Here is a 24,486-nt window from a genome sequence, read left to right as displayed (position 1 = left end):
AAAAGAGGCTTTGACCAGTCCAAAATATGTTTCATCAAAGCAGTAAATTTTTACATTATATTCTAAGGGCTGCTTGAATCAGAAGCATACCAGACCTTCTCCATCACACACTCCAGTGGAAGTCCCACATCTACCTTTTAAGTTGCTCCTAAAGAAATTATTTTGCAAAACGAGTCTGACAGAACCACTGTATGGAAGGTAGGCATGCATGCCTGGAGCACACAAACCCATCAGCTGGGTTTGTCATGGCTTCTGGCCAAAGGCATCCAACATCACACACACTTTGTCTCGAGGAACACACAAGAATCTGTACTTTATAGAGACTTCATGACATTACCTACAGAAACCACCCGGGATACTACCAAGGTGCTCAGTGTTACTGCCTGCCAACCATCCTGGAGGTAAGACAATTCTAAACAGAGGAAAAAAGACCCTTTGACCTCACCAAGTTTGAAGTTCCATGAAGCCACACTCTTTCTGTTTCACCACTATACTGGGTAAGAGCAGGTGATACTGCTTCAACTTAAGTTACTTAAAGTAAAATAACATAATGGTATTTTCTTCATGTGATTTTAAGAAGGTATTTCCTCCTTTATTTTATAAATTCTGTTAATTTGATTTAGTCGAGAATTTCCTATGGGCTTTCACTGTACATTCAACTAAGTTTCAAACATCTTTAAAATCAAGTACTACCATGTCAAAAGAAAACACAATTTAGCAACAAAACAAAACAGTGTCAGGAACTGTAGAGAACAAAGCTGAGTGAATAGGCCAATGTCTTTACCCTTCATGAGATTTTTGTTTTTTGTCTTTGTTATGCTACAATATATGTTAACATAACATTTACCATTTTAGCCCTTTATGAGCATACAATTCAGTGGTATCAAGTACACTCATTCACACTGCTGTGTTATTAACACCATCCATCTCTAGAACATTCTTTCCATCATCCCAAACTGAAACTCTGTGCCTGTTAAACAGTAAGTCCCCACTTGCTCTTTCCCTCAGACTGTGCTGGTGCCTGATTTACTTTCTCTGAGTCTGACTATTCCAGGTACTTCATGTAAGTGGAACCTACAATATTTGTCCTTCCATCTTCAGTTCTTTCTACTAATTTTTATTGCGTGTCTCGGTACCAAGCACCAAGGACACAAAGACCTGTAGCATGACGTCTGCCCTCAGGAAGCGTGCACTCTAAGAGGGAAGTCAGACACATATAAAAACACTTGCCAGTCAATGTGAAAACTGCTTCAGCAGAGGTACAGAGTACAATGGTGGTACGAAGCACTGATTAACTCTAATAAGAGTCAGGAGAGCTTCACAGTGGATGTGATGTCTCAGGACAGCTTTGAAATATGAAGCATTCACCAAAGGGACAAGGTCATTCCATGCAGAGGAAAAGCATTCATTCATGCATTAATCAAACATTTAATGAGAGACAACACTACGCCAGGCACGTCACACCTCTAACAGCCAGAGTTCCTGCTTTCCTTAAGCTAAAAGCAATGCAGAGCAGAGATATGCACCTGGGCATAAACAAGCAGGTCAGACTGAAGAGCCAAGTGTTTGGGGAGAAGATGAGGCTGAAAAGTTAGTCAGGTGTCAGGTCACAGAAAACCTTATGTCATCCACAGTTTTACCTTGTACTGTACTTTGAGAACTTTAAAATATGTAAGAATCATATTAGCAGCACTTATTAGAAGCTCCATTTCTATGACAAGCACAAAGGTTTTTATTCACATGTCTGGGGTGGACCCCAGGAATCTATTTTTAATGAGTACCCCAGGTGCTTCTAAAGCAGATATATCCACGGATAACTTCTTGGGAAACACCTTTGCAGAATATGGGAAGCTAATGATGGCTTTAAACAGGAGAATAATGTGAAAAGATTGTTTTGGTTTATTAATTTTTCCCCTAATTATGAAGTGATACATGATTTTATTTAAAAGAAACAAAAGAGCACAAAAAAGAAAAACATTACCTAAACCTACTACTTAGAGAGAAACACTTCTCACTCTGACATTTTCTGATTATATATATTTTTAAACAGAAGGATCATACTGTAAAAAAGATTTTGAAGCCTATTATCTTTACTTAGTCATTCAAGTGAACATTTTCCACTTCTTAGTAAGATTTTTGATGATGCATAACAGACCGTATGTACCATCCAGATATAACTACCCCTCGTTTTTTGAACATTTGGGTTATTAGCAAGTTTCCTGTACTGTTAACAGTATGTCAACATTTGGACAAATCTGGGTGTTAGAAAGATTGCTTCAGCCTTGATAAAGGCTGCATTTGAAAAACAGAGAAGTTAGAGGCAAGCTAAGAGATTATGATTGTCCAAACAAAAATAATGAAACCCCACTTAAAGTGGTGACAACGGAAATGGAAAGTCCACAATCCACATTTTAGGGTTTGCCATCTGTAACATGATAAGAGTATTTTTACTTTTCTTTTGTGTGTGTGTGTATGTGTGCACACTCGCAAGTAGGTATAGGATCAGAGTTCCAAACGTATTCAAGTGATTCAGAGTCTTCTTTTTTAACTTGGAGAATCAATTCCCTGCTTTGGTTCCACAACTACAAAAACAGAGCAGGAACGAATGATAGTTGTCGACAGAAGCTTGACTCTGGGACTGTAGCGAGAATTTAACACACCAAACAAGAAACTGCCCACGATTAGGTTTAATTCATTTTTTTTTAAAAGAATCTGTATATACTGGAGCTTTCTGCCCAAAAAGCACATGCTCCACGGATTTAGCTCCTCGTCCTTTTATGTGGCTATTCGCCAATGTCAACTTGAGATGCCCCCATTTCAAAATCTGCCAGCTACTGAAACGTGGGTCCAACAAAACACTTCCATTCTGGGAAAAGGTATAATGTATCATGACAAGAATCTTATTAGGTAAAGCTGAGACCACACAGAAATGCCTACAATGAACCAGTTTCCCCCAAACAACTTGTTTTTAGATACTAATACCAGTTCTACAACATTAAGCTTCAGACTTCAAATTTAAGGATTTTTCTATGATTAAACTTTTAGGAACTTGAATCAGACATATCCAAAGATCCTTTATTTAGTAAATCTGACAAACTTCAATTGATATAAATGAAAAAATTAAAAGCACGCTTTGCTTTCCTATTGAGATGCCATTCCTTTTTATTCATCTACCACATAATTTAAAAAAGAACCTAGGTAAGTCATATTTATCACTTTTGATCATTCAAGGCACATGTATTTACCCAAAAATTTTTGCCAGTTTTAAGCTAAATTTTAGAAGCACCTGAAATTTTCCAGTTTTAAACTTATTTATATTGATGGGTTTATGAGTGAGTGGTTTTTTAGTGATCTTAATCTCCTATGCATAAAAAACCTCTGCTTTGAAAGGCATCCGACTCACACTCCCAAAGCACTTTTTAAATCAACAGGCTACAAAAACAGGAGAAAACACTAATGCTGACTTCTTACTCATACTACCCTCACGTCTACTTAATTCCACAGTCTTGGGGGAGTAAAACAATATCTAGGTCTAGCTATTTGATAATACGTAATATTAACTACCTTTCAAATTTAATATGTAATACTACAGTAATAACCAAATGATAATTCAGAATGAAAATCCAATGAATTTCAAGTTTTAACATAGAATAAGAAAATATTTTGACATATAAAACTAAAACATACATTAGTTCGTAAGTCATTAGAACTATTACACTATATTCACAACAATAGTCACAATCCTAGCCCTGTCTCATGGTCCCAAATCTAATCAGATCATTTTCAGTTTGGACAAAAATTATTATAAACTTATTATTTTAGTAGTAATCTGGAAGCACCCAGGACATGGCAGAAAGTATATGCTTCCATACTCCAGCTTCATCTTCTGAAATAGCAGTGCTTCCAGGAACAGCTCCAACACCAACATCATCAGGAGAAACTTCCTAAAAGGTAAGTTGTATCAGGAGAAAAAAGAGTGGGAGAAGAAAGAAAAACCCAGAAAAAAATCATACAAGAGCCATGAGACAGTATTTTATGGTCTAACATACATGTAAGTAAAATCACATGAGAGAAGAAAAAGAGAACAGGTCAGAAGAAATACATGAAGAGATAATAGTTAAAAATTTCCCAAATTAAGTAAAAGATACCAAACCACACAACCAAGAAGTTCAGAGAACACCAAACAAAAGAAAATAGACACATCATACCCAAAGATGGAGAAAATCTTAAAAACAGCCCAAAACCAAAATACACTTCACAGAGAATCAGAGTAAGTAATTCCAGTGAGAATCAGAGTAACTAAGCAAAATTATGCAGGCCAGACAGCAGAGCAACACCCTTTCAGTGCTGTGAGAAAAAAAGTTGGCCCACAATTCCCTACTCAGAAAAAGCACTTCATAAAAACAAAGGAAAAATAAAGTCTCTTTCAGAAAGATAAAAACTGAGATAATTCACTACCACTATACTTGCCCTACAACAAATGTTAAAAGAAGTTCTTCAGATAGATGTGAGATGATATCAGACAGCAACTTGGACCCACACAAAAAAAATTAACACCACCAACAATAAAGGAGCCATGGACATACAACAGGGAAATGACAGTCTCTTCAACAGATGGTGCTGGCAAAACTGGACAGCTACATGTAAGAGAATGAAACTGGACCACTGTCTAACCCCATACACAAAAGTAAACTCAAAATGGATCAAAGACCTGAATATAAGTCATAAAACCATAAAACTCTTAGAAAAAAACATAAGCAAAAATCTCTTGGACATAAACATGAGCGACTTCTTTGTGAACATATCTCCCCGGGCAAGGAAAAAAAAAGCAAAAATGAACAAGTGGGACTACATCAAGCTGAAAAGCTTCTGTACAGCAAAGGACACCATCAATAGAACAAAAAGGTACCCTACAGTATGGGAGAATATATTCGTAAATGACAGATCTGATAAAGGGTTGACATCTAAAATATATTAAGAGCTCACATACCTCAACAAAACAAAAGCAAATAATCCAATTAAAAAAAGGGCAGAGGAGCTGAACAGACAGTTCTCCAAAGAAGAAATTCAGATGGCCAACAGATACATGAAAAGATGCTCCACATTGCTAGTTATCAGAGAAATTGCAAATTAAAACCACAATGAGATATCACCTCACACCAGTAAGGATCGCCACCATCCAAAAGACAAACAACAATAAATGTTGGCGAGGTTGTGGAGAAAGGGGAACCCTCCTACACTACTGGTGGTAATGTAAATTAGTTCAACCATCGTGGAAAGCAGTATGGAGGTTCCTCAAAATAGACATACTTTTTGACCCAGGAATTCCACTTCCAGGAATTTACTCTAAGAATGCAGCAGCCCAGTTTGAAAAAGACAGATGCACCCCTATGTTTATTGCTGCACTATTTACAATAGCCAAGAAATGGAAGCAACCTAAGTGTCCACCAGTAGATGAATGGATAAAGATGTGGTACATATACACAATGGAATATTATTCAGCCATAAGAAGAAAACAAATCCTACAATTTGCAACACCATGGATGTAGCTAGAGGATATTATGCTCAGTGAAATAAGCCAGGCGGAGAAAGACAAGTACCAAATGATTTCACTTATATGTGGAGTATAAGAACAAAGAAAAAGTGAAGGAACAAAACAGCAGCAGAATCACAGAACCCAAGAATGGACTAACGGTTACCAAAGGGAAAGGGGCTGGGGAGGGTGGGTGGGAAGGGAGGGATAAGGGCAGGGAAGAAGAAAGGGGGTATTACAGTTAGCATGTATAGTGTGGGGGAGTGCAGAATGGGGAGGGCTGTGCAACAGAGAGAAGACAAGTAGTGATTCTACAACATTTTACTATGCTGAAGGACAGTGACTGTAATGGGATTTGTGGGGGGGACTTGGCGAAGGGGGTCCCTAGTAAACATAATGTTCTTCATGTAATTGTAGATTGATGATAACAACAAAAAAATTCACACCACCAGAAATGACATAAATGATAAATATAAAACTTCATTTATTTCTTATTTGTAATTGCTCAAAAAGGTAACTGCAAAAGTAAAAATATTAGTAATAGATATTGTGTTGACAACATATATAAAAATAAAATGTATGGCATCAGAAGCACAAAGGGTGAGCAGGAGGAATTGGGAGTATCCAGTCCTTAGAGTACATATGACACTACGTACTATTATATAATAGAAGACTGTGACTCATTACAAATATATTTTACAACTCCAAGGGCTGCCACTAAATTAACTTAAAAATAGGTATAGATAAATAAGTAAATAGTGGGGAGAACAAGACTAATAAAAATATTCAAGTAATCCAAAAGAGGAAGAAGCAAACACAGAATAACAGCTAGCACAGTGGTAGATTTTATTCCAACCATATTGCTAGTTCCGTTAAATGTAAACAATCCAAACATACCAATTAAGAGACAGAGGACTATAGTCTAGACAGACAAATATGCCCAATTACATGCTGTCCACAAGAAACCCATTCTGAATTTAAAAACATAAATGGTTGAAAGTAAAAGCTGTTAGGATGGCCTGCAATCCATCTCCCACAGGCAGTCCCTCCTTATTAATCATCAATAAAATGGAAATCCAGGAACATCTGTCTATTGCCAGCATTTATGAAATCTGTGTCAAGTTAACTTGCAAGAAGGTAAAAATCTCAGACCCTTCACAGTTCTTGACATGATATATGATGTAACCAAGAACCAAAAGAAAGCTGGATTGGTTATATTAAAGACAGAGAAGGCAGACTTCAGAACAAGGAATACCACGAGGGATAAAGAGATCACTTCAGCAAGAAGACATAATAATCCAAAATATGTAAGACCTAACAAAGCTTCTAAATACATGAACCAAAAACTGGTAGATGTGAAAGAGAAATAGACAAATATGATAAACCTAAGGAAAAATTAAACCTTACTAGTGAGAGAAAATACACAAAGTCACCAGGAGATATCACTTACAACTGTTAAGAATTAATTTAAAACTTAAGTCTGACAATTCTAAATGTTGATGAAGATGTGGAGCATCAGAAACTCTCATACACTGTTGGTGGGAGTATAATTGTGGTAGAACCACTTAGGAAAACAATTTGGCATTTCCTAACAGAGATGTGCACACCCCACCACAGCAGTTTCACCCCTAATATAACCATGTAAATCCTCATACACTTGGAAAAGACATATACAACAGTTTTCATTAACAGCATTGTTTGTAATTGGGGTGTAAAAAACAGAAACTCAAATGTCCACAGACAGGAGAATGAATAAATAAAATGGTATAGTCACAGAGTGTTAACACTACACAGCAGTGAAGATGAATGAACTACAGCTATGCAATTCAACGTGGATGATTCCCAAAAACATAATGTTGGAGGAAAAAGTCACAGAAGAACAGTACACATAAATAGCTCCCAAGAAGATAAAACTAAACAATGTATTATTTATGGATATACACATATGAGGTAAAACTATAAAGAAAAGCAAGGAACCAAATCAGGAACCAAAGTAAGACAGGAGAAGAGGAAGCAATCAGAGACTTCAAAGACATTTGCAATATCCTATTTCTTATCCTGAGTAAAACAAATGTTTGTAATGATCCTCACTCTGCACCTATTATAGATACTTTCATATTTATTACATGTTTATAACTTAAAATTCTTACGAAGTAGTACAGATGCATTCAGCAAATATTAAAAGCAAACCAAAAAATAAATAAAATCCCAAAATATAAGTACAATGCCTCTTTCAGTTTCAACTGGACACGCAGGCTCACACAGGCCACACTAACAGGAAACAGCATGCCAGCAAAGCAACGCCAGATGGTCGGTCCCTCTTCAGCGGAGTCTGCACAGCATTTCAGGGGCTCTTCTCTTTGGCGCGCCCAGGTGGCGAGTCACAGATAAGAGCGTGAGATTACCAGGCCTGGTGCCGTAGCTACCCTAGCTTGGAAGTACCTGTAGGACGACAAGCTCGCTCTCTCCCTGACCCGCAGACATGTCTTCCCGAGCTTCACGACAGATTTGCTCAATTCCAAGAGTTATCACACTCAGGCAAACCCCAAGCTCTTCATTCGGCCCTCCCAGTCCATATGTAATTCACTAATCATGAGTCCTTTTTATCAAGGCAATTGGTGCTTGGTTACACCGAATAATACATTCTATCTTTATTATAAAGCTAGGAAGTTAACCCAAGGTCAAACTGCACAAGGAAATATATTAATAACTCTACACTCACGACAAATATATTCAATTTGGAAGGGCACTAAGCTACACGTCTATTAACATATTTTACCGAATTTAAGATGCCGATGACTACATCATTAACTTTTATACCACTACAAGAGAAAAAATGCTGCCAATTATATATGGTGCACCGTTGATTGTAAGACACATATTGATTACAGATAAAAACGAGGGGTAATACTTCTTAGAATCAATGAAATACGTAATAACCTTTCAATTTTTCACTACAATAATTAAGATACACGACCCTACTCCCTACCTTGGGGACACGGACTGCTCCAGCGAAAACCAGACCCTACTAAGCACTTTCTAAGATGTCTAAGGTGGTATTCTCTCGGTCAATACTTCTTTTTCTTCATTTATTCCAAAATCACAAATTCCAGTACCAGTGTAGTATAGCTCTCTCCACCCCAGATGTTAAATTAGCCTCCATTACTGATGAAATCATCAAAGTCCTTAGGGCCTTTACAACCTGGAGACTTTCATGTAATGCTCTGGGTAAAACACAAAAACCAAACAAAACCATCATCTCAGGTTCTCCAGTTATAAGTTCACTCCCACACGGCAGAGACTGTGCAGTGACGAGAGAGGAAGGCTCAGACCTCAATCCCAAAGAGACATTAGATCAATGTTTACACCTCGGTACACTGTGCACAATTATTAGTTCTGTATATCTGGGAGCGCAATTATATCAACTTATAAATGGAAAATGAAGATGACTCAGTGGACTTTCCATACTCTGCCCACTGGCAACACCGCCTCTGGATCATGAACACCTATGTGAACACTCAGCAGCATGGATAAAACATCCTAAAATGCCACAGCATCTGTAATAATTTACATTAGGTAACAGAAGAAATGTAGAAAGTATCTACTGTGTCCTCAATAAGGTACAACAAAATAAAGTTCATGTGAAATGTCTTTAATAAAGATGACAGGTTAACAAAGTTAGGAAGAAATAAAAACACAACATATATAGACTAAGATATAAGTGGAACTCTAAGAGATAATGAAGAAAGGGCCATAAATAACAATAAAATTAAAATGCACACTGGATGAGAATCAATATTGCAGAAAAAGACATTAGTGGTATAGAAAATGAAAACAAAAATGTTCACCAAGAATGGAAAAGGACAAAGTTAAAAAAAAAAGGGAAGACAGGCATAAAAAAGAAATGTGAACTAATCCACCATAACAGGTATTTCTTTAATTAAAAAAGAAAGCATAACAAATGGCTTAAAAGCAATAATCAAAGGTAGAAATACTATCCCAAAACAAAAATCACTAGCATCTCTGCATCAAAAGGAGTTTTCTGTCTCAGTCAAAATTGAGAGATACCAGAAAAATGTTTATAGAGAATTTTAAAGGAAAAGCCTGGGACACAAGAATATCATGTTTGAACCATGCTGTCATTATTAACACATGCATGCAACAGAGAGCCATTTCAGACAGTCAAGGGCTCAAAAAAGTAACCCATGTGCCTATCTCCTGAAAAATAGTACCCAAAAACATACTTGAGGCAATTCAAAAAAAAAAATCAAAACTGGAACTCAAGAATATGTATAAATAAATGGTATAGTATAAGTAGGTTGATGGTAGGGCTCCATATCAAGTTCACAGAGTCGAGTCCAAATTGTTCTATTGAAATGTAATACACAAGCTAAAATTTTTTGAAAGAGAAGATACAAGGTTTAAAACATTCAACATTTATTAGTTAATCTTAAATATTAACTTAGGAAGCTGACCGTAAAAAAAGCTAAAATAAGCTAATTCCTTATATTACATAAAAGAAAATATTTTTGATTTGTTCTTGAATTTTACAACTACACTGCTGCACTGCTGTATATATGTTTTTAAATATTTCTGTATATATGCTTTAACAAAACATTCAAATAGAACTTATACTACAAAAAATGAAAACCAAAGGGAAGGGTGAAATAACAGTATAAAGTATAAAACTATAGCAGTAAAAAAATCAGATATATCAATTATAATAAATTTTTATTGAAACCGTCCTACTGGAAAGATCCTCAGATAGGGTTAAAAAATGAAATTACATAAAAAGAATTAAAAATAGTGTCAGGCAATATATATCATGGAAATAGTCAAACTAAAAGGCAATAGGAAAAATAATTTTGATGTGAGACAAGAAAATTCAAAAAGAAAAGTATTAAATATTTTCTTTAGACTGGTGAAAAGATATCTGCAGTGCTGCTGAGATGAAGTTCACAGACTAGCTATTTGCTGGAGGTGTGCACCAAGACAAGTTTAAAACTTGGAAGTCGGCATTTAGATACTCAGTAATATGACAGGAATTCTAACCCTGTTTAGTATAATAATTAAAAAAGGGGGACCCTGTATTTTGCTTGTTGTTTTTTCTTATTTTTCTGGTGGTTTACTTTTAATGTGTTTTAAAGAAGTAGAAGAAAAACTGATTCTTCATCACAGATAGTTTGAGAAGCACTACTGTAGACGACATATCACTCAGGAAAGCTTTATGTGCCAAATAACACAATATCGAATACATAAAGTTAAAACAATTTGAGATGCAAGGCAAAAATGAAGAACAAAATGAAGTGAAAAACAATCTCATTCCATGGCAGATTAGATAAAAAATAAATAAACAGAGGATGAAAACAAATTGTGAAAATATCTTATTTTCTTTAGGAAGTCAAAAGCTGTCTCATCAGTTTAATATCAGCTTTCCAGGTGGGAAATTACTGTATTAAATGTACACACTGTGAGATGTATTACAACTTCATAAATATTAATATTTTTGGAAGGACTAAAAAGGAAATAATTAGTATGTCAACAATTCAGTATCAAATAAATGGAAAACTTCCTTTTGTCGATGAAACACTTATGAAGATATTGATTATACAAATAGACCCTGAAGAACACCTCAACAACTTTGAAAAATTAAAAACTATGTAAAGCATGGCAAAAACTGGTCTTCTGTCAGTCTCCACTATAAATCCCTTAAAGAGTCCTATTTGTTACTGCTTTTTTGATGCTGCTGGGTAAAATGACATATGAAGAGTTTTCCAACTTTATGAATTTTAGAAAACTGTATTAACATGCTAATCTCTTCAGCACTGTGGTTTTCGGATCCCATTTTATACAGAAGTCAAGGGAAGACGTCAAAGTATATCAAAATGCCACATGCCTCTGCTACCCTCTTCCTAGCTACCTACAATCTTATTAAAAATGTGGGGTATTATCTGGGTAATGGGTAGTATTACTGTTCTCTCAAAAAACGTCACAGCCTGTTTCTTTGTCTTTCTCCTATGTGGCTGGCTGGGTGAAGGCTAGCCTAATTTAACACTCTAATGTAGCTATCTGGTTCATTTGGTAAAGGCTGGCTGAATAGGTAAAAGGTTATGTATGAGTTAAAGCACCGCTTGAATCACTACCACTACATATGAGTTGTACATATAACACACACTTACACACACGCCTGCACAACCTTAGACAAGATTCAAAGTGATACTTATCAACAATTCATTTTAAGTAACAATGTATTTTTTAACTATGCTCCACAGTCTAATCGTCTAAATATAGCCCTCTACAGGATGTTCCTACTTTTTGGACTGGTCTGTCAAAAGCAGTGGTATCATTGTAGAACCAAACTTAAAAGAGAAAGAAGTGAATCAAAGATAGATTCTTTTGACACTGTTCATTTTAAGTTGGTTTTAAACAGTAAGTTCTCAAGATGTGATAAGGCAGGACCTTTTTCTTCCATTCCCATGCCTAATATTAAATCTCACTTCAATGTAGTCTAAAAGCTTCATTTAAGATATAAAAGTTCTTCATAAAATTAAAAAATACTTAAATGAAATGTATTTACCACAAGAATAAACAAACTGGGAAAAATATTTGCAGCTTCAGTCACATACAGAAACCAATTTTTCTAGTATACGAAGAGGTCCTCGGAATCAATAAGCAAAAGATTGAGACTCACAAGAGGAAGTGGGTAAAAGATAAAAAGCAGTGCCCTGGAAAGGAAATACAAACTGCTCCCAAGCATATGGAAAGATCGTCAACCTTGCTCATAATAAAAGAAATGCAAATTAAAACAGAGAACCATGTTTTTATCTATTAGATTGGAAAAAAATCAAAACATTCGAGAACATAATCTTGGTAAAGACATGAAAAAAGTCTCAAATTGCTGGTGAGAGTAGACACTGAAATTTCTGTATTACAGTTTTTTTTCTCTTGAAGAAATCCTTGTAAGACATTTAAAAAATGTAGTAAACAAGATACATGGAGTCAAGTGGGGCTGTTGGTCATTTTCAAAAAACTGCTATAATTGTCTGCTTTTATAGACTCCTATTCATATAATGAAACGGATAGGTAGATAAGTTTGATGATAAACACAGCAGTCTCCCTCTATCCCGGGCTTACCTAGTGACACCCTATCATGCACTTGGTGGGTGCACAGTAAACATCTGTTAAGTGAATGGAACCTAGACTATGCTGAGGGATGATGAGAATGGAATAAAACAAGAACAAGGAATTAACTAAATGTATCTGAATTGTTGAGTAAGTTGCCTAAACGCAATACTTTTTCAAGAGCAGGGCACTCTCAAACTGACAAATGTTTCCTGAAAGATGAACCAGCCAGCAACGGTGGTCTAGGATTGTTGTAATAATGGTCCCCACGGAGTCACACACTCTTAGGAAATCCCTCCCACTGACTCAAAAATCACTGACTCTGGGCTTGGCCATGTTTTTTTTTTTTTGGCCTATGAGAAAAGAGAAAATACACAGGGCTTGCCCTCACCTGCTGCTCCTATGAACCCTGCTTCTGCCTGCAGATGAAGGCTGGCCTGCTGGAGACACACCACCTCCCCAACCCTGGCCAACAGCCGGCCCCATATCCAGACACGTGCCTGAAGCCATCCAAGAGCAACCAGCTCCCCGCTGACCCCCCCGGGGCAGACCGCAGCCACGGGAGCAAGCCCAGCCAGAAGCAGGAGCAGAACTGCTCACCTGAACCCATCCCAGAATCACAGGCTAACAATAGTTCTTGTTTTATACCACCAAGTTTTGGGGAGGTTTGTTATGAAAAAACTGATACAAATGGAGAGGTAATAGGAATGGTGGTCAAGGAAAATTCGTTTTTTTTTTAAATTTCACAATGAAAATATATTCATATACTACTTACTTAAACTAGTATCACCTTATAAACAATACATAAGACAAAATAATTCAGTCCAAATGGGAAAATGAATTTGAGAGGCAACATTAATAATGTTCAGGGAAAAAAAGGTTCAATAAAGTAGCAAGGTATACTATCCCCAAAAAAGAGTGAGTAAGAATATATTCACGGTCACTGTCATGTCTCAATGGCTACTATCAAAATCTGGAAGTGTCAGGGGATACACATTTCAGATTTTGCTTCTTTGCTCCCTCTGTTTAGGCAGATAATAGCCTAATACACATTTCCTCATTTTAATCCTCACATGCTTTAAGGTAAACATATACTGAATAACTTCAGGTGAAGTTATTAACCTCTTCATGTCTTAATTTCCTCACCTATAAAATGGGAATAATAATGCCTATTTTATAGGCTTGTTATGAAGATTAAAACACAACAGGGCACACAGTAAGGACTCAGTAAATGGTCTATAACCTGTTAGTAAAATGATGTAAAATTAAGGTCTTTCAACTAACCTGGCTTCTATTTTAAAATCACTAAGCATCATCAACCAAGTATGAGTCATCAAGATAAATCTGAAAATCTTTCTAATGACTTCATGAAGAAAATTAAAAGATGTTACTAAAAAAAAAAAACCAGGAATATATGCAGAAAAAAATACAGTGAAGAGAATTGAAACTCCAAGCAATAATCAATTGACCTGGTCCACATTCTACAATCAAAAGTAGGTTTAAAAACCAGAGGCTTGAATTTTTGTGTTATGAATTCACAGAAGGCAGAAATAAGAAGGGAGCAATACATCCTACTGTTACTTTCACCGTGACCTTTGGTGCACACACTTTCAACTTGTTCTACTGTTGTTTGGAAAAAAGAAGGCACTACTAATTGCTTTGGAAAATAAGGCTCTTTCACAAGAAATACGTTCAACCTAATTTGCAGCACTGGAAAACTATAGTCACTCCTTTATCAATGGCTTGACACTGCTGCTTTTCAAGGCAAGATCAAACCTGGACACTTTTTTGTCAATACGTATACAGTAGTTAAAAAAGAAAAGTCAGGCCTAGGTGGGGTACTTATAAAAAAAACAGCCTATTTTTTAAGAGTGTTTTAAACAGATAATTACTTAGCCTGCAGACATATGAATCAGTGACCAACTGTAAAAAGCCTTACACCACAACATGCAGGAATTTTAATATGTCCTTCTGTGGTGAATGGACAAATGCAACAAAAATTCTACTTTTCATTTCAATTCAAACATTTTTTAAAAAGAGTGCTTAGTATGTATTAAGAATATGGCAGCTTCTGGAGTCAGAAGGGTAAAGGGAGTAACACACTTTGCTACATACCCCAGACATTTGCTGATCACTGTGTGTTTAATACTAATAACCGAAGAAGGTAGAAATTGTTAACACTCATTTTACAGAGGAGGAAATTAAGGCTCACAGAAGAAAATAACTTGCCCAGGGCCTCTCAGCAGAAGGGGTGGGGGGCGTTGGGACAGGGCAGGCACACAGGGGCAGTGCCATGTGACTATCCCTACAGACAAACACAACACTCGCTCAATACAGTGAATCCTTCATCAGCAACATGAAAGGGACTTAGGACTAAGGGAAACCAGAGATAATCTTTGGGAGTGCACAAAGGAGTCACAGAAGGCTTTAAAGAGGTGAATATTTGAGTTGTTACTTTACGGATGAGCAGGATTTATTAACGTCAATGCCAAGGCTCACCCCCACCCCCCTCATCCCCAATATATTAACCAAAATAAATTACTTACTTGAAATTGAGAAAAACAATTTTGAGAGAAATCTTCCTCAGATATATTATTCCATAGTTTTAAAACAAATAATATGATGACAGTTTAATTTTTAGGTTGCTTTTATGTGGCTTGTCTTGGTTTTTATTCTGAAATGAAATTTAGGTTAGTCATTTTCTTGTTCTGAGAAACTAGGAGTATGCCAACATGTTTCAACTTCACATTTTTTCACATATCAACATGTACTCTTACTTACAAAGTCTTTCATTATCTCAAACAAAACCTAATTTAATATATAAATTACTCTGAAGTATATAAATACATATGCAAAATAAGGTATTTCTTTTAATTCTGTTATACTTCCTTGGCAGTGGTAATAAATGGGAGAAGAATAGAAAACTTTAAGTATACTGTTATATATTACACAAGCATTTTTGACGTAACATGCTTCCTTTTATTATTTGAATAGTTTATATAGTAAATGCTTTCTCAATCCAAAGAAAATTAAATAACTGCCCCCAAGGAAATTGACCTCAAACTCTTAGTATTTCCTGCAACTATCATCTAAAAAGAAAATGGAATTGGGGGGGGAAAAAAACCTCCAATTTTTTCCAAATGACAATTTCTTCTAAAAACTTCCAATGACAATTACTAACCCTTTTTTTTTCAGAATTTACTTTGCTAGGCATATATTCAATTTCTGCTGCAGGAAACAGTCCAGTTTGCCAGTACTAATAAAGCAACAAAATATTCTTCATAAAAAATATATATTTAAAATCTACAGAGAACTGGAAGAAACACAAAATCATCTGGGAAACTGAAAATGACCAAAAACAAACAAAAAATCACCCACACACAAAGAAGTTAAACAGACTGTCATTAAGAGGGTTTTCTTTTTACTTATAATTTGTTTTGCTCTCAAAAACCACTTTATATTGGGATGGTGGAATTTTTTTTAATTGCCTAAGATACCTACTCCCATCTTACCTGTCTCTTACGTGGAAACTCTAAGTTAACACAATTTTACCCAAGTTTACTGTGCCTTAAATCCCATTATTTCCTCTCTTACTTAGTATCACTGTGGTGTTAAAAGGGCACCAGGTAGCAATGTGACATACACTATACCACATCTCATATCTTTATCAGTTTCTAAGTATTTCTTTGAAATACTTAGGGCGAAACCAAACATCCTTTGAAGCCTATTTAACAAATAACAGACTCAAACCTGAATGATTTTTCACTCTTTATTTTTAACTGAACAAATTCTAATTCAATCAACTGTAAGACTAGAGAAAATTTATTATAGTACCACAGAAACTTAAAACATCTCCTGACACATTCCTTTTTCCTTTGGAAAACTATCAATTTTTGTTTATATCTGTCCTAAATTCCTTTTGCTACAGCCTAACCTTTATTACTTCTTTTTTTTTTAAGGCAATAGCTACAATCATCACAAAACAAACCCTACTATAACCTATTCTAAAGGAAGATTCTAAGCACTACTGGGCACAGTAGGCCCTAAAGATCTCTAAGTTGTGCATGTGCAGTCCCTCTAAGGTCCCATGGGTCAGTTTCCCAATCACCACCGAGGCTCCTGCAGTTCTCCCGGCAGGTGTGGGGGGCTCATGTCAAGCAGCATGAGCGGAGAGTCAAGATGCCCAGTTTTCAGACCCAGCCCCACACCAACCATCTATAGAGGACACTGGACAAATTTCTGAGCTTACCTATCCAGATTTCTGGGTTTTCTTAAATATAAAATTAGAGGATTTGACCAGAATAGCATTTCCCTACCCTTTTCACATTGTAAATAAAGTTTGTTAAGCACACTGGCCAACAGGAAGGCATTTGGAGGCATCGACATTGGTCTTGGGAAAATAAAAAGTTATCATATTGTATTTATGGAATCATAGAAGAAAAATTAAAATTTAAATGTTTATAATAATATGAATAAACTTCAACTCCAATCTTTTTCACATCGGGAACAATATTTCAAAGTAACAATGATGCTGTATTTTTGCAGAACACACAGGTACTGTTAGGCAGTCATCTTGCAGCATGCTAAATGGCACATCACATACACGGCTAGGAGGATCCAATATAGGCAGATACAGAACTTTAGGCCTAGAGCTGAGCACCCGCACCAACATCCCTGCTACCCTGTCCTCTCATTGTCAGCGTGCTGCACCTCGCGCTCAGTGATAAGCTCCACGGACACCTGGAATACAAACGCCCTTAACAGCTCCATGATCCCTTCTCCACAAGAGGCAACTACATACTTGTGGCCGGCAGAAGGAGATTCCCAGTAGCAACGCACCTCAATTAAGGCACTTAAAATGTCAAAAGGACAGTAACTGTTGGCTGTTGGTCATCATGCCATAGTTTCCTTCATACACACACCCCCACCCTAAGTCCATCCTCCAGCATAACATAATCAGGAAACTCTGAATCAAATGATTTCTAACAAAACCTAAAATTAACCAGTATTGCAGTAATCATTTGACAACTGTTTACAACTACTGTGATCTTTTATTTTTGTTATTCCTTATCAGTTTCTGCAAGTACAACTTAAAAAAAAAACTTTGATTAGTTATGACAGGCACATAGTGAAAAACTGAAAAATACTCAAATTACCAAACAGTATACTAAAAACAGTTTAGTCTCCTATGTTTGGCCTCTAAGCCACCAGTCCCCCCTCACTGGAGGCAACTACTATTACCAAACTTTAGCAAACTGCATGTATCCACATATGTGTGTGTGTGTGTATATGTGTGTGTGTATATATATATATGTAGATGTTTTATACATACGCACGCACACACATATTCAAACCATACAAACGGCAGCACACTATACATTGAGTCTTACCCATTTTTTCTCTTAATATAACTTAGACATGGCACCACAGCAATGCACATAGTGCTGCCTCATTAAAGGGCTGCCTAGTATTCCATTGAATAGATATACCATGATTTACTTAACCACTCCCCCAATGATTTATGTTTCACTTGTTTCCAACTTTTTGCAATGACTAACAATGCTGCCATAAATATTTTTACATGCTGATATATAAAATCTTTTTGAGGGCAAATTCCTTGAATGAAATTGCTAGATCAAAACATTTGTATGTTTTAAAATTTGAAAATGATTTCCAAACTGCTTTCCATAGAAAATGAACATTTTATATTCCCACCAGCAATATACAAGAATGTCCACTTTCCTCTCCTCTCACTCTCCTGAAGTTATACTATGTAATCAATCTTTCCTAATTCGACAGGTCAATGGTATGTTGTAGTTTTAATTTACATCTTCATTATAAATAAAATTGCACATATTTTCATACGAATTGTGCTCATTTTTTCTACTGGATTATTTTCCAGGTGCTCTTTTTATATTAAGAGGAAATCAGTTCTTTGTGAAAAGTCTTTTTTTTAACTTTATGATCTTTTTCTCTACACAGAATTTTACTTTATGTTGTAAAATTCAGCAATCTGGTTTCAGTTGTTTCACACTTTGAAAACCCTCATCATGCCTAGATTAAATGTAATTATCCTACTTTTTTTTTTCACATTCAAATCTTCTAACTCATCTGGAAGGCAACTTTTATTTTTCCAAATGACTGGGTATCTCAATACTGTTTATTAAATAATTCTTTTTCCCTTACTGATAGGTAAGCATCCATTATCATATACTAAGTATTCTTAGATTTATTTTAGTCATTTTCTCGTGTCTGTTCTGTTTCACTGCTGTCATGTGCCAAAACCACATTACTTTTCAAAACATTTTAAAATTAAAATCAGTTTACATATAAATGGGTATAATAAAACCATAAACTACTGGCTTGCTTTGCCATAAGAATTATTTTGCAGTTCCTAAACTGAATTGATGTAATCAAGTTCAGTACTATGATCTTGCAGTCACACATTTTGGCTGATACATATTCTGGAGCCCAGTTTGAACCTCAAGTCATTTTTACTCTATTTCTGAACCATAATTAGAAAGCAGTTTTTCCTTAAGTTTGTACACAGATTTTTTTTTTTTCAAATTGTAAAATCAAAACACACTTTCCAGAGATAACCAACCTTTACATTTTGGTGAAATTTTTTCTGCATTTTTAACAAATGTTTTGTAAACTGGTTTTCTTCCATGTAATATACTGACAACAGTTTCCTGCATTAGTTTATTTTCAAATATTATTTTTAAGACAAAAATTCTATTATATGAATATGCCCAATTTATGTAACCATTTCCCAATTCTTGGGCATCTGGGTTTGTTCTCTATGATGATTATCATCTATTGATTAGTCCGTGTAACAAATGCTTGATTTTCATACACCATGGTAAGCATTGACTGTATAATGGTGAACAAAAATGAACATATTACCAGCATTTATGGAGGTTATTGGGAAAAACAGATGTTAATCAACATATATAAAATTACAACTGTATCAAGTGTTATGAGGGAGAGTTCATGGAGCTTTGAGAGTCTATGATGGGGAAGGCTTCCCTGAGGAAAGATTAATTGGAATTTAGGTAAAAGAAAAGGAAAAACATTCTAGGCAGAGGGAACAGCAGGTACGAAGGCCTCATTGTGGGAGGGAGCATGGCAAGAATGTAAGGGACTGAAATAAGGCCAATATGGCTGGAACACAAAGAGCAAGGCAAGAAGAACATGGCTCAAGCCATGACTGGACAGAAAGGTAGGGCCAGACTATGCAAGATGTTCCAAGACATGTACACGCCACCACATGAGACATGTAGCTTTGTCCTTAATCCTAAATGCAATGGAAAGCTACTGAAGCATATCAAGTAGTAGGGTGATAAAATCAAGTTTGCATTTTGAAAAGATCCCTCTGATTATAATGTAGAAAACAGAGTAGAAGGGAACAGAGTGGATTAGGGTAGGCCAAGATTAGGAGGCTATTGCAAACTCATCCAAAAATACTAGTAGTTTAGACTAAGGTGGTAATGGATAATGAAAAGAAGTAGATGGATTCCAAAGATAATCAGATTTTGCCAAAAGATATACATTCGTAGATTAAAATCCCTAAAACTAGAAATATTGGGTCAAGAAATAACATTTCAAGGATTCTGATATGCATTGCCAAGCTGCCCTGATGAGAGCAGTTTTCTCTTCATTTGTTAATTACCTTGTATCTGTTCCTCCATCAGAATTTTAAAATTCTTTTGAAATTCCTTTAAAATGACTTAATCCATACTTCCTTCATGAAGCCTTCCCTGACTCCCCTTTTTGCCTGCAAGGTGGTGGTCACTGAGCAGGTCCTCCATTAAGCCCTTGCTTTGTTTTTTGTTATACTCCAATCAAACCATATTTTACTTATGTTTACATGTCTCTCATCTCTACTGCATTGTGAGCTTCTGGAGGGTAAGAGCTCTCCATACTGATGACACCTAACAAATAGCTCAATATGCATAGTAGGCTCTCATTAAATGTTTACTGAATGAACTGAGTCACACACTACCAGTTCCTACTGTGTTCATAGATTCAAGAGTGCTCCTGCTTAGGCCTCTGATTTACTGATTTTAAATCAAATATAATAGAGAAAGCCAATAAAAGCTGTCACTCAGGGTTTCAAATACCTACTAATTAAAGTGACTAATTTGTGGTGAATCACTAAATCTCAGTAGTGTTCCTGAAAAATCTTTAATAATTATATTAAATAGATACTGTGCATTCTTAAAAATGGCTTTTTAATGGTTTATTAAAGAAAGGCTATGAACAAGACTTAGAGAAATTATTTGTACTTCTGAGTTGTTGAAATACGTAGTTTCCATGTACTCATTTTAAACCTAGTTAATAATCCAATTTGCAAAAAAAAAAGGATATTTTAAGCAGCTACATACATCTATATAGCATTTTAGAATGATCAATTTCTTGTGCTGAAAAACTTGATTTCATATTTAACAGCATCTAGAACAGTCTACCAGTTTTCACTAGCTGGAGGACGATTTAGGAGGGGAAGGGCAGTGGCTCGGTGACCATAAGGATGGGCAGCTCCCTCTATGGTTTGTTTGGCCCACTTTGTTTCATTACTTGCTTTGTGAACATCTTCACACTCTTTACTCCTTCCTGCTCTGCATCTCAGCAGGGAAGCTTTTTGAAAGGTGATCCTGTTTAACCGGGTGCTAAGACAACTGGGAGCTAAGGTCGACCTGCAGTGAGCTGCATCAAGCAGCCAAGCAGGCGTTGTGATGAGGAAGCCGGACAGCTTTCTAGATCCACCTGAGTCAGGTCCTCACAATGAAGGATTTTACTTGAATTCCCAGAGTAGTCACACCCATATTCAAATCTAAGTGAAAAAAATATTGTCCTGTACTTTATTTATAACCTAGCTGCCCTCCAATAAAACAAGTTACCAAAAGTTATAATACTCAATACTTTATATCAAAACAATGTTCAAGAGATTTAAAAAATGAGTAAAAGAAAAGCAGAAGAGGTTTTAAAAAAATAATTTCATCACTCATGAAGAAAATTTAAGTGATCTCTTAGGAATCAGCATCCTCAGTCAGCAGGGGATTAAATTGGTCAGTCAGGAGTTACCATTCAAATTTGCACACGACACTTTTCTTGGTAATTTTCCAAATTTCACCAACTTAAGATAAGAGAGCTTTTAAACCTAAGACAATTTATTTCTTAAATTATTCAAAGTAAGTCCTCAAATCAGGACAATTGGAAGTTAACTGGACTGTTTTCTACAGTAGAAAAACTTTTCATGTAAAAATAGAAAAACTGAACTAGTAAAAGTGTAATAATCAGTTCAGAATTTATCATATAAATCTGAAATGGCCACTTTATTTGGGAGAAAATTTCTTTTGCTGTTACTTTTCAGGGCTTCATTTACATAGCGAATTCAATTTAAAAGCATCTTTTCTCCAAACCAAGGTGAAAATTAAGGACTTCCAAAATTAACTACTATAAAGAAAGTCTTAATTTATGGCACTTTTTGTAACATAGGTTTATCATGTTACAATATTTCATTAACTTATTTTATTAATTAGTAAATATATAAACAGCTTGTACTTTCAAACAATAAATGTCTTCATTAAAAATTCTAGCATTCAGACTTTTACTAAGCCAGAACAAGGACTTCTATGTATTAATTATTTTCAAGTTTTATTTTACAGAATGGACTGGACTAGTTTTTTGGGGGGAGAGAATTCAGAAGCAGATAATTATGCAGTTTTTGTTTATGGTTAATTAATACTAGTTTTTAGTTTCAAATTACTAATATTGATGTGCTAAAAATATAGCTTGATTTCTGAAAACTATACACTCCAAATTTACGCCAGTGACTTCAAATTTTTTCACCTGTTGAGGAAAACCAAAATTTTTGTTTTAAACTTTGAACTATATATATAGCAAATTCATTTTGATAACCTTTAGTAACTTGGAAGTTTGTGTTTCTCTGTAATCGTTTTATATCTTCCAATATATATACAAATAAGTCTTTTATATTTATTTACATTATGCTTTTTGAGATAGATGTATATGTATATGTATATGTATATGTATATGTATATGTATATGTATATGTATATGTATATGTATATGTAAAAAAAGTTTGGGTTTGCTTTTTTTAACACGGGAGGTAATTTATTGTAAGATGTCCAGGAGGGAAAGATAAGTATTTCATATTATAGACTACTTTACGTCAATTTTTTTAATATTGAGAAACACAAAAGTATACCATATTCCTTATTTTTTCAAGAATATTTTCTCACGTAACTGAATTGTTGCTGGCTCACAGTGTAACTCATTTATTTCCACAAACAACTTTCCTATAAAACAAGAGTTTGAACATCAATCAGGGATACAGACTTAATGACGTGTAGAGGGAAAAAAATTGTGAAAAGTCATCCAAACCATGCAAACTAATAATACACAGAAAGGCCGCTGTGCATCCTCTAGGCGTGTAAGGCGGGGATCTGGCTGCAGGGAGCCCCTCGATCAGCATCTGATTCTCTCCCTGCGCCCGACGTGAGAACAGACAGCGTATCACACTGAGATTCCACTGAGAAACAACGACACCACCACTCTGGTTAAAAGGGCGGAAAATCTATCTTTGGGAACACTATCGCCTCTATTTTCTGGCCTCCCAAGTTTCAGGCGTTACATTTTCAACAAATTGTTCGTAGCGCTTGTCTTACAAATCCCCACTTACAAGGCCCACAGCACCATCTCTTTCAGTTTTAAAAAGGAACAACCTACCAAACCTCACTAGCGACGCTGGAATTTTAACAAAGAGAATTCGCATTAAAAGGTCACTGCTCGGCCGGAGTGCGGCTGAGCCCAGAGACCGGCTGCAGCGGGAGGCCGGCCGCCGGGGAGGGGGCTGCGGGACCAGCCGCAGGCGAGAGCCCGTCCCGGAGGCGGGCGGCCATCGCGCCGACATCGCCCGCCCGCGGGCCCGGGCCGCCGTCCCCAAAGGCCCGCCCCGGCCGAGCGCGGCGCCCACGCGGTGGCCCAGGTCCCCCGACCCCGCCGCCCGAAGCCCGGCCTGCACCCCGGGGCCCCGCCCCGCTCCCGGGAGCGCCGCCTCTCCGCGGGGCAGCGGAGCGCGCGGCGAGAGGGGCGACGGCCGCCGGCCCCCCAGGCCCTCCCAGGAACGGGCGCTGGGGCCGCGGGCTCTCGCGCGGCCGCCGGCCCGCCCTCCGCGGGAGGCGGCGCTCGCTCCCCGCCCGCCGCCGGCCCTGCGGCCCCAGCGCGCGGCGCAACCCCGGGCGCCCGGCGCCTGCCGGCGGGCGGGGACGCAGCGTCCGCGCGGACCCAGGCTGGCGCCTCCGTCACGCGCCGGAACGAAGGCGCGGCGGCGGCGGCGAGGAGCCGCCGCAGGGCCGGCCGCGGCGTGCGCGCGTGTGCGCGGCGGGGAGGGCGGCTCGGGCGCCCCGCCGGCTCCCGCCCGCGCCCGCTCACCTGCCGGGGTCGCCCCGAAGACTCGCACCACCGGCACGCTCCGGACCGGGGCCTGGCTGCGCGGCGCCTGGCAGACGTCCAGCCCCCGCAGCGGGCTCGCCATGTAGTAGTCGGCAGTCACCAGCCTCACTGAAAACATGTTCGCCGCCGCTGCCACCGCCTCCTCGTCGCCCGCGACCCGGCAGCGGCGGCGGCGCCTTCCGCAGGGGCGGCCCCACAGCCGCGACGGCGCCCCCTCCCCTCACGCGCAGGCCGCGGGCCGGCTGGGGCGCCGCGGGCACCGCCGCCGCCGCCTCAGCAGCGCCCGGCGCTGGCCGGCAGGAGGGACGCCCTGGCGCTTCCTTCGGTGCTGGAGCCGCCGCCGCCGCCGTGGG

General features: G+C 37.6%; 1 protein-coding gene across 5 annotated transcripts in view; it reads right to left on the bottom strand.

The window, feature by feature from the left end:
- REV3L (REV3 like, DNA directed polymerase zeta catalytic subunit) overlaps positions 1–24,265 on the bottom strand; it is a 180,440-nt gene extending 156,175 nt beyond the window's left edge. For 4 of the 5 annotated variants that reach the window (XR_012124656.1, XM_073220768.1, XM_073220770.1 and 1 more), the window contains exon 1: positions 24,113–24,265. Coding sequence is in view for 3 of the 5 variants with exons in the window: in XM_073220768.1 (XP_073076869.1) it covers positions 24,113–24,251 (139 nt within the window). In the remaining 2 variants the exon portion in view is untranslated. Of the gene's footprint in view, positions 1–15,201; positions 15,330–24,112 lie in introns of all 5 variants that reach the window. The other variant, XM_073220771.1, reaches the window with a different exon arrangement.
- Between the last annotated feature and the right edge of the window lie 221 nt (positions 24,266–24,486).

The sequence above is a fragment of the Manis javanica genome, chromosome 13 (genome assembly GCF_040802235.1).
Source record: "Manis javanica isolate MJ-LG chromosome 13, MJ_LKY, whole genome shotgun sequence".
NCBI lineage: Eukaryota > Metazoa > Chordata > Mammalia > Pholidota > Manidae > Manis > Manis javanica.
This window is presented reverse-complemented; position numbering and strand designations above follow the sequence as displayed.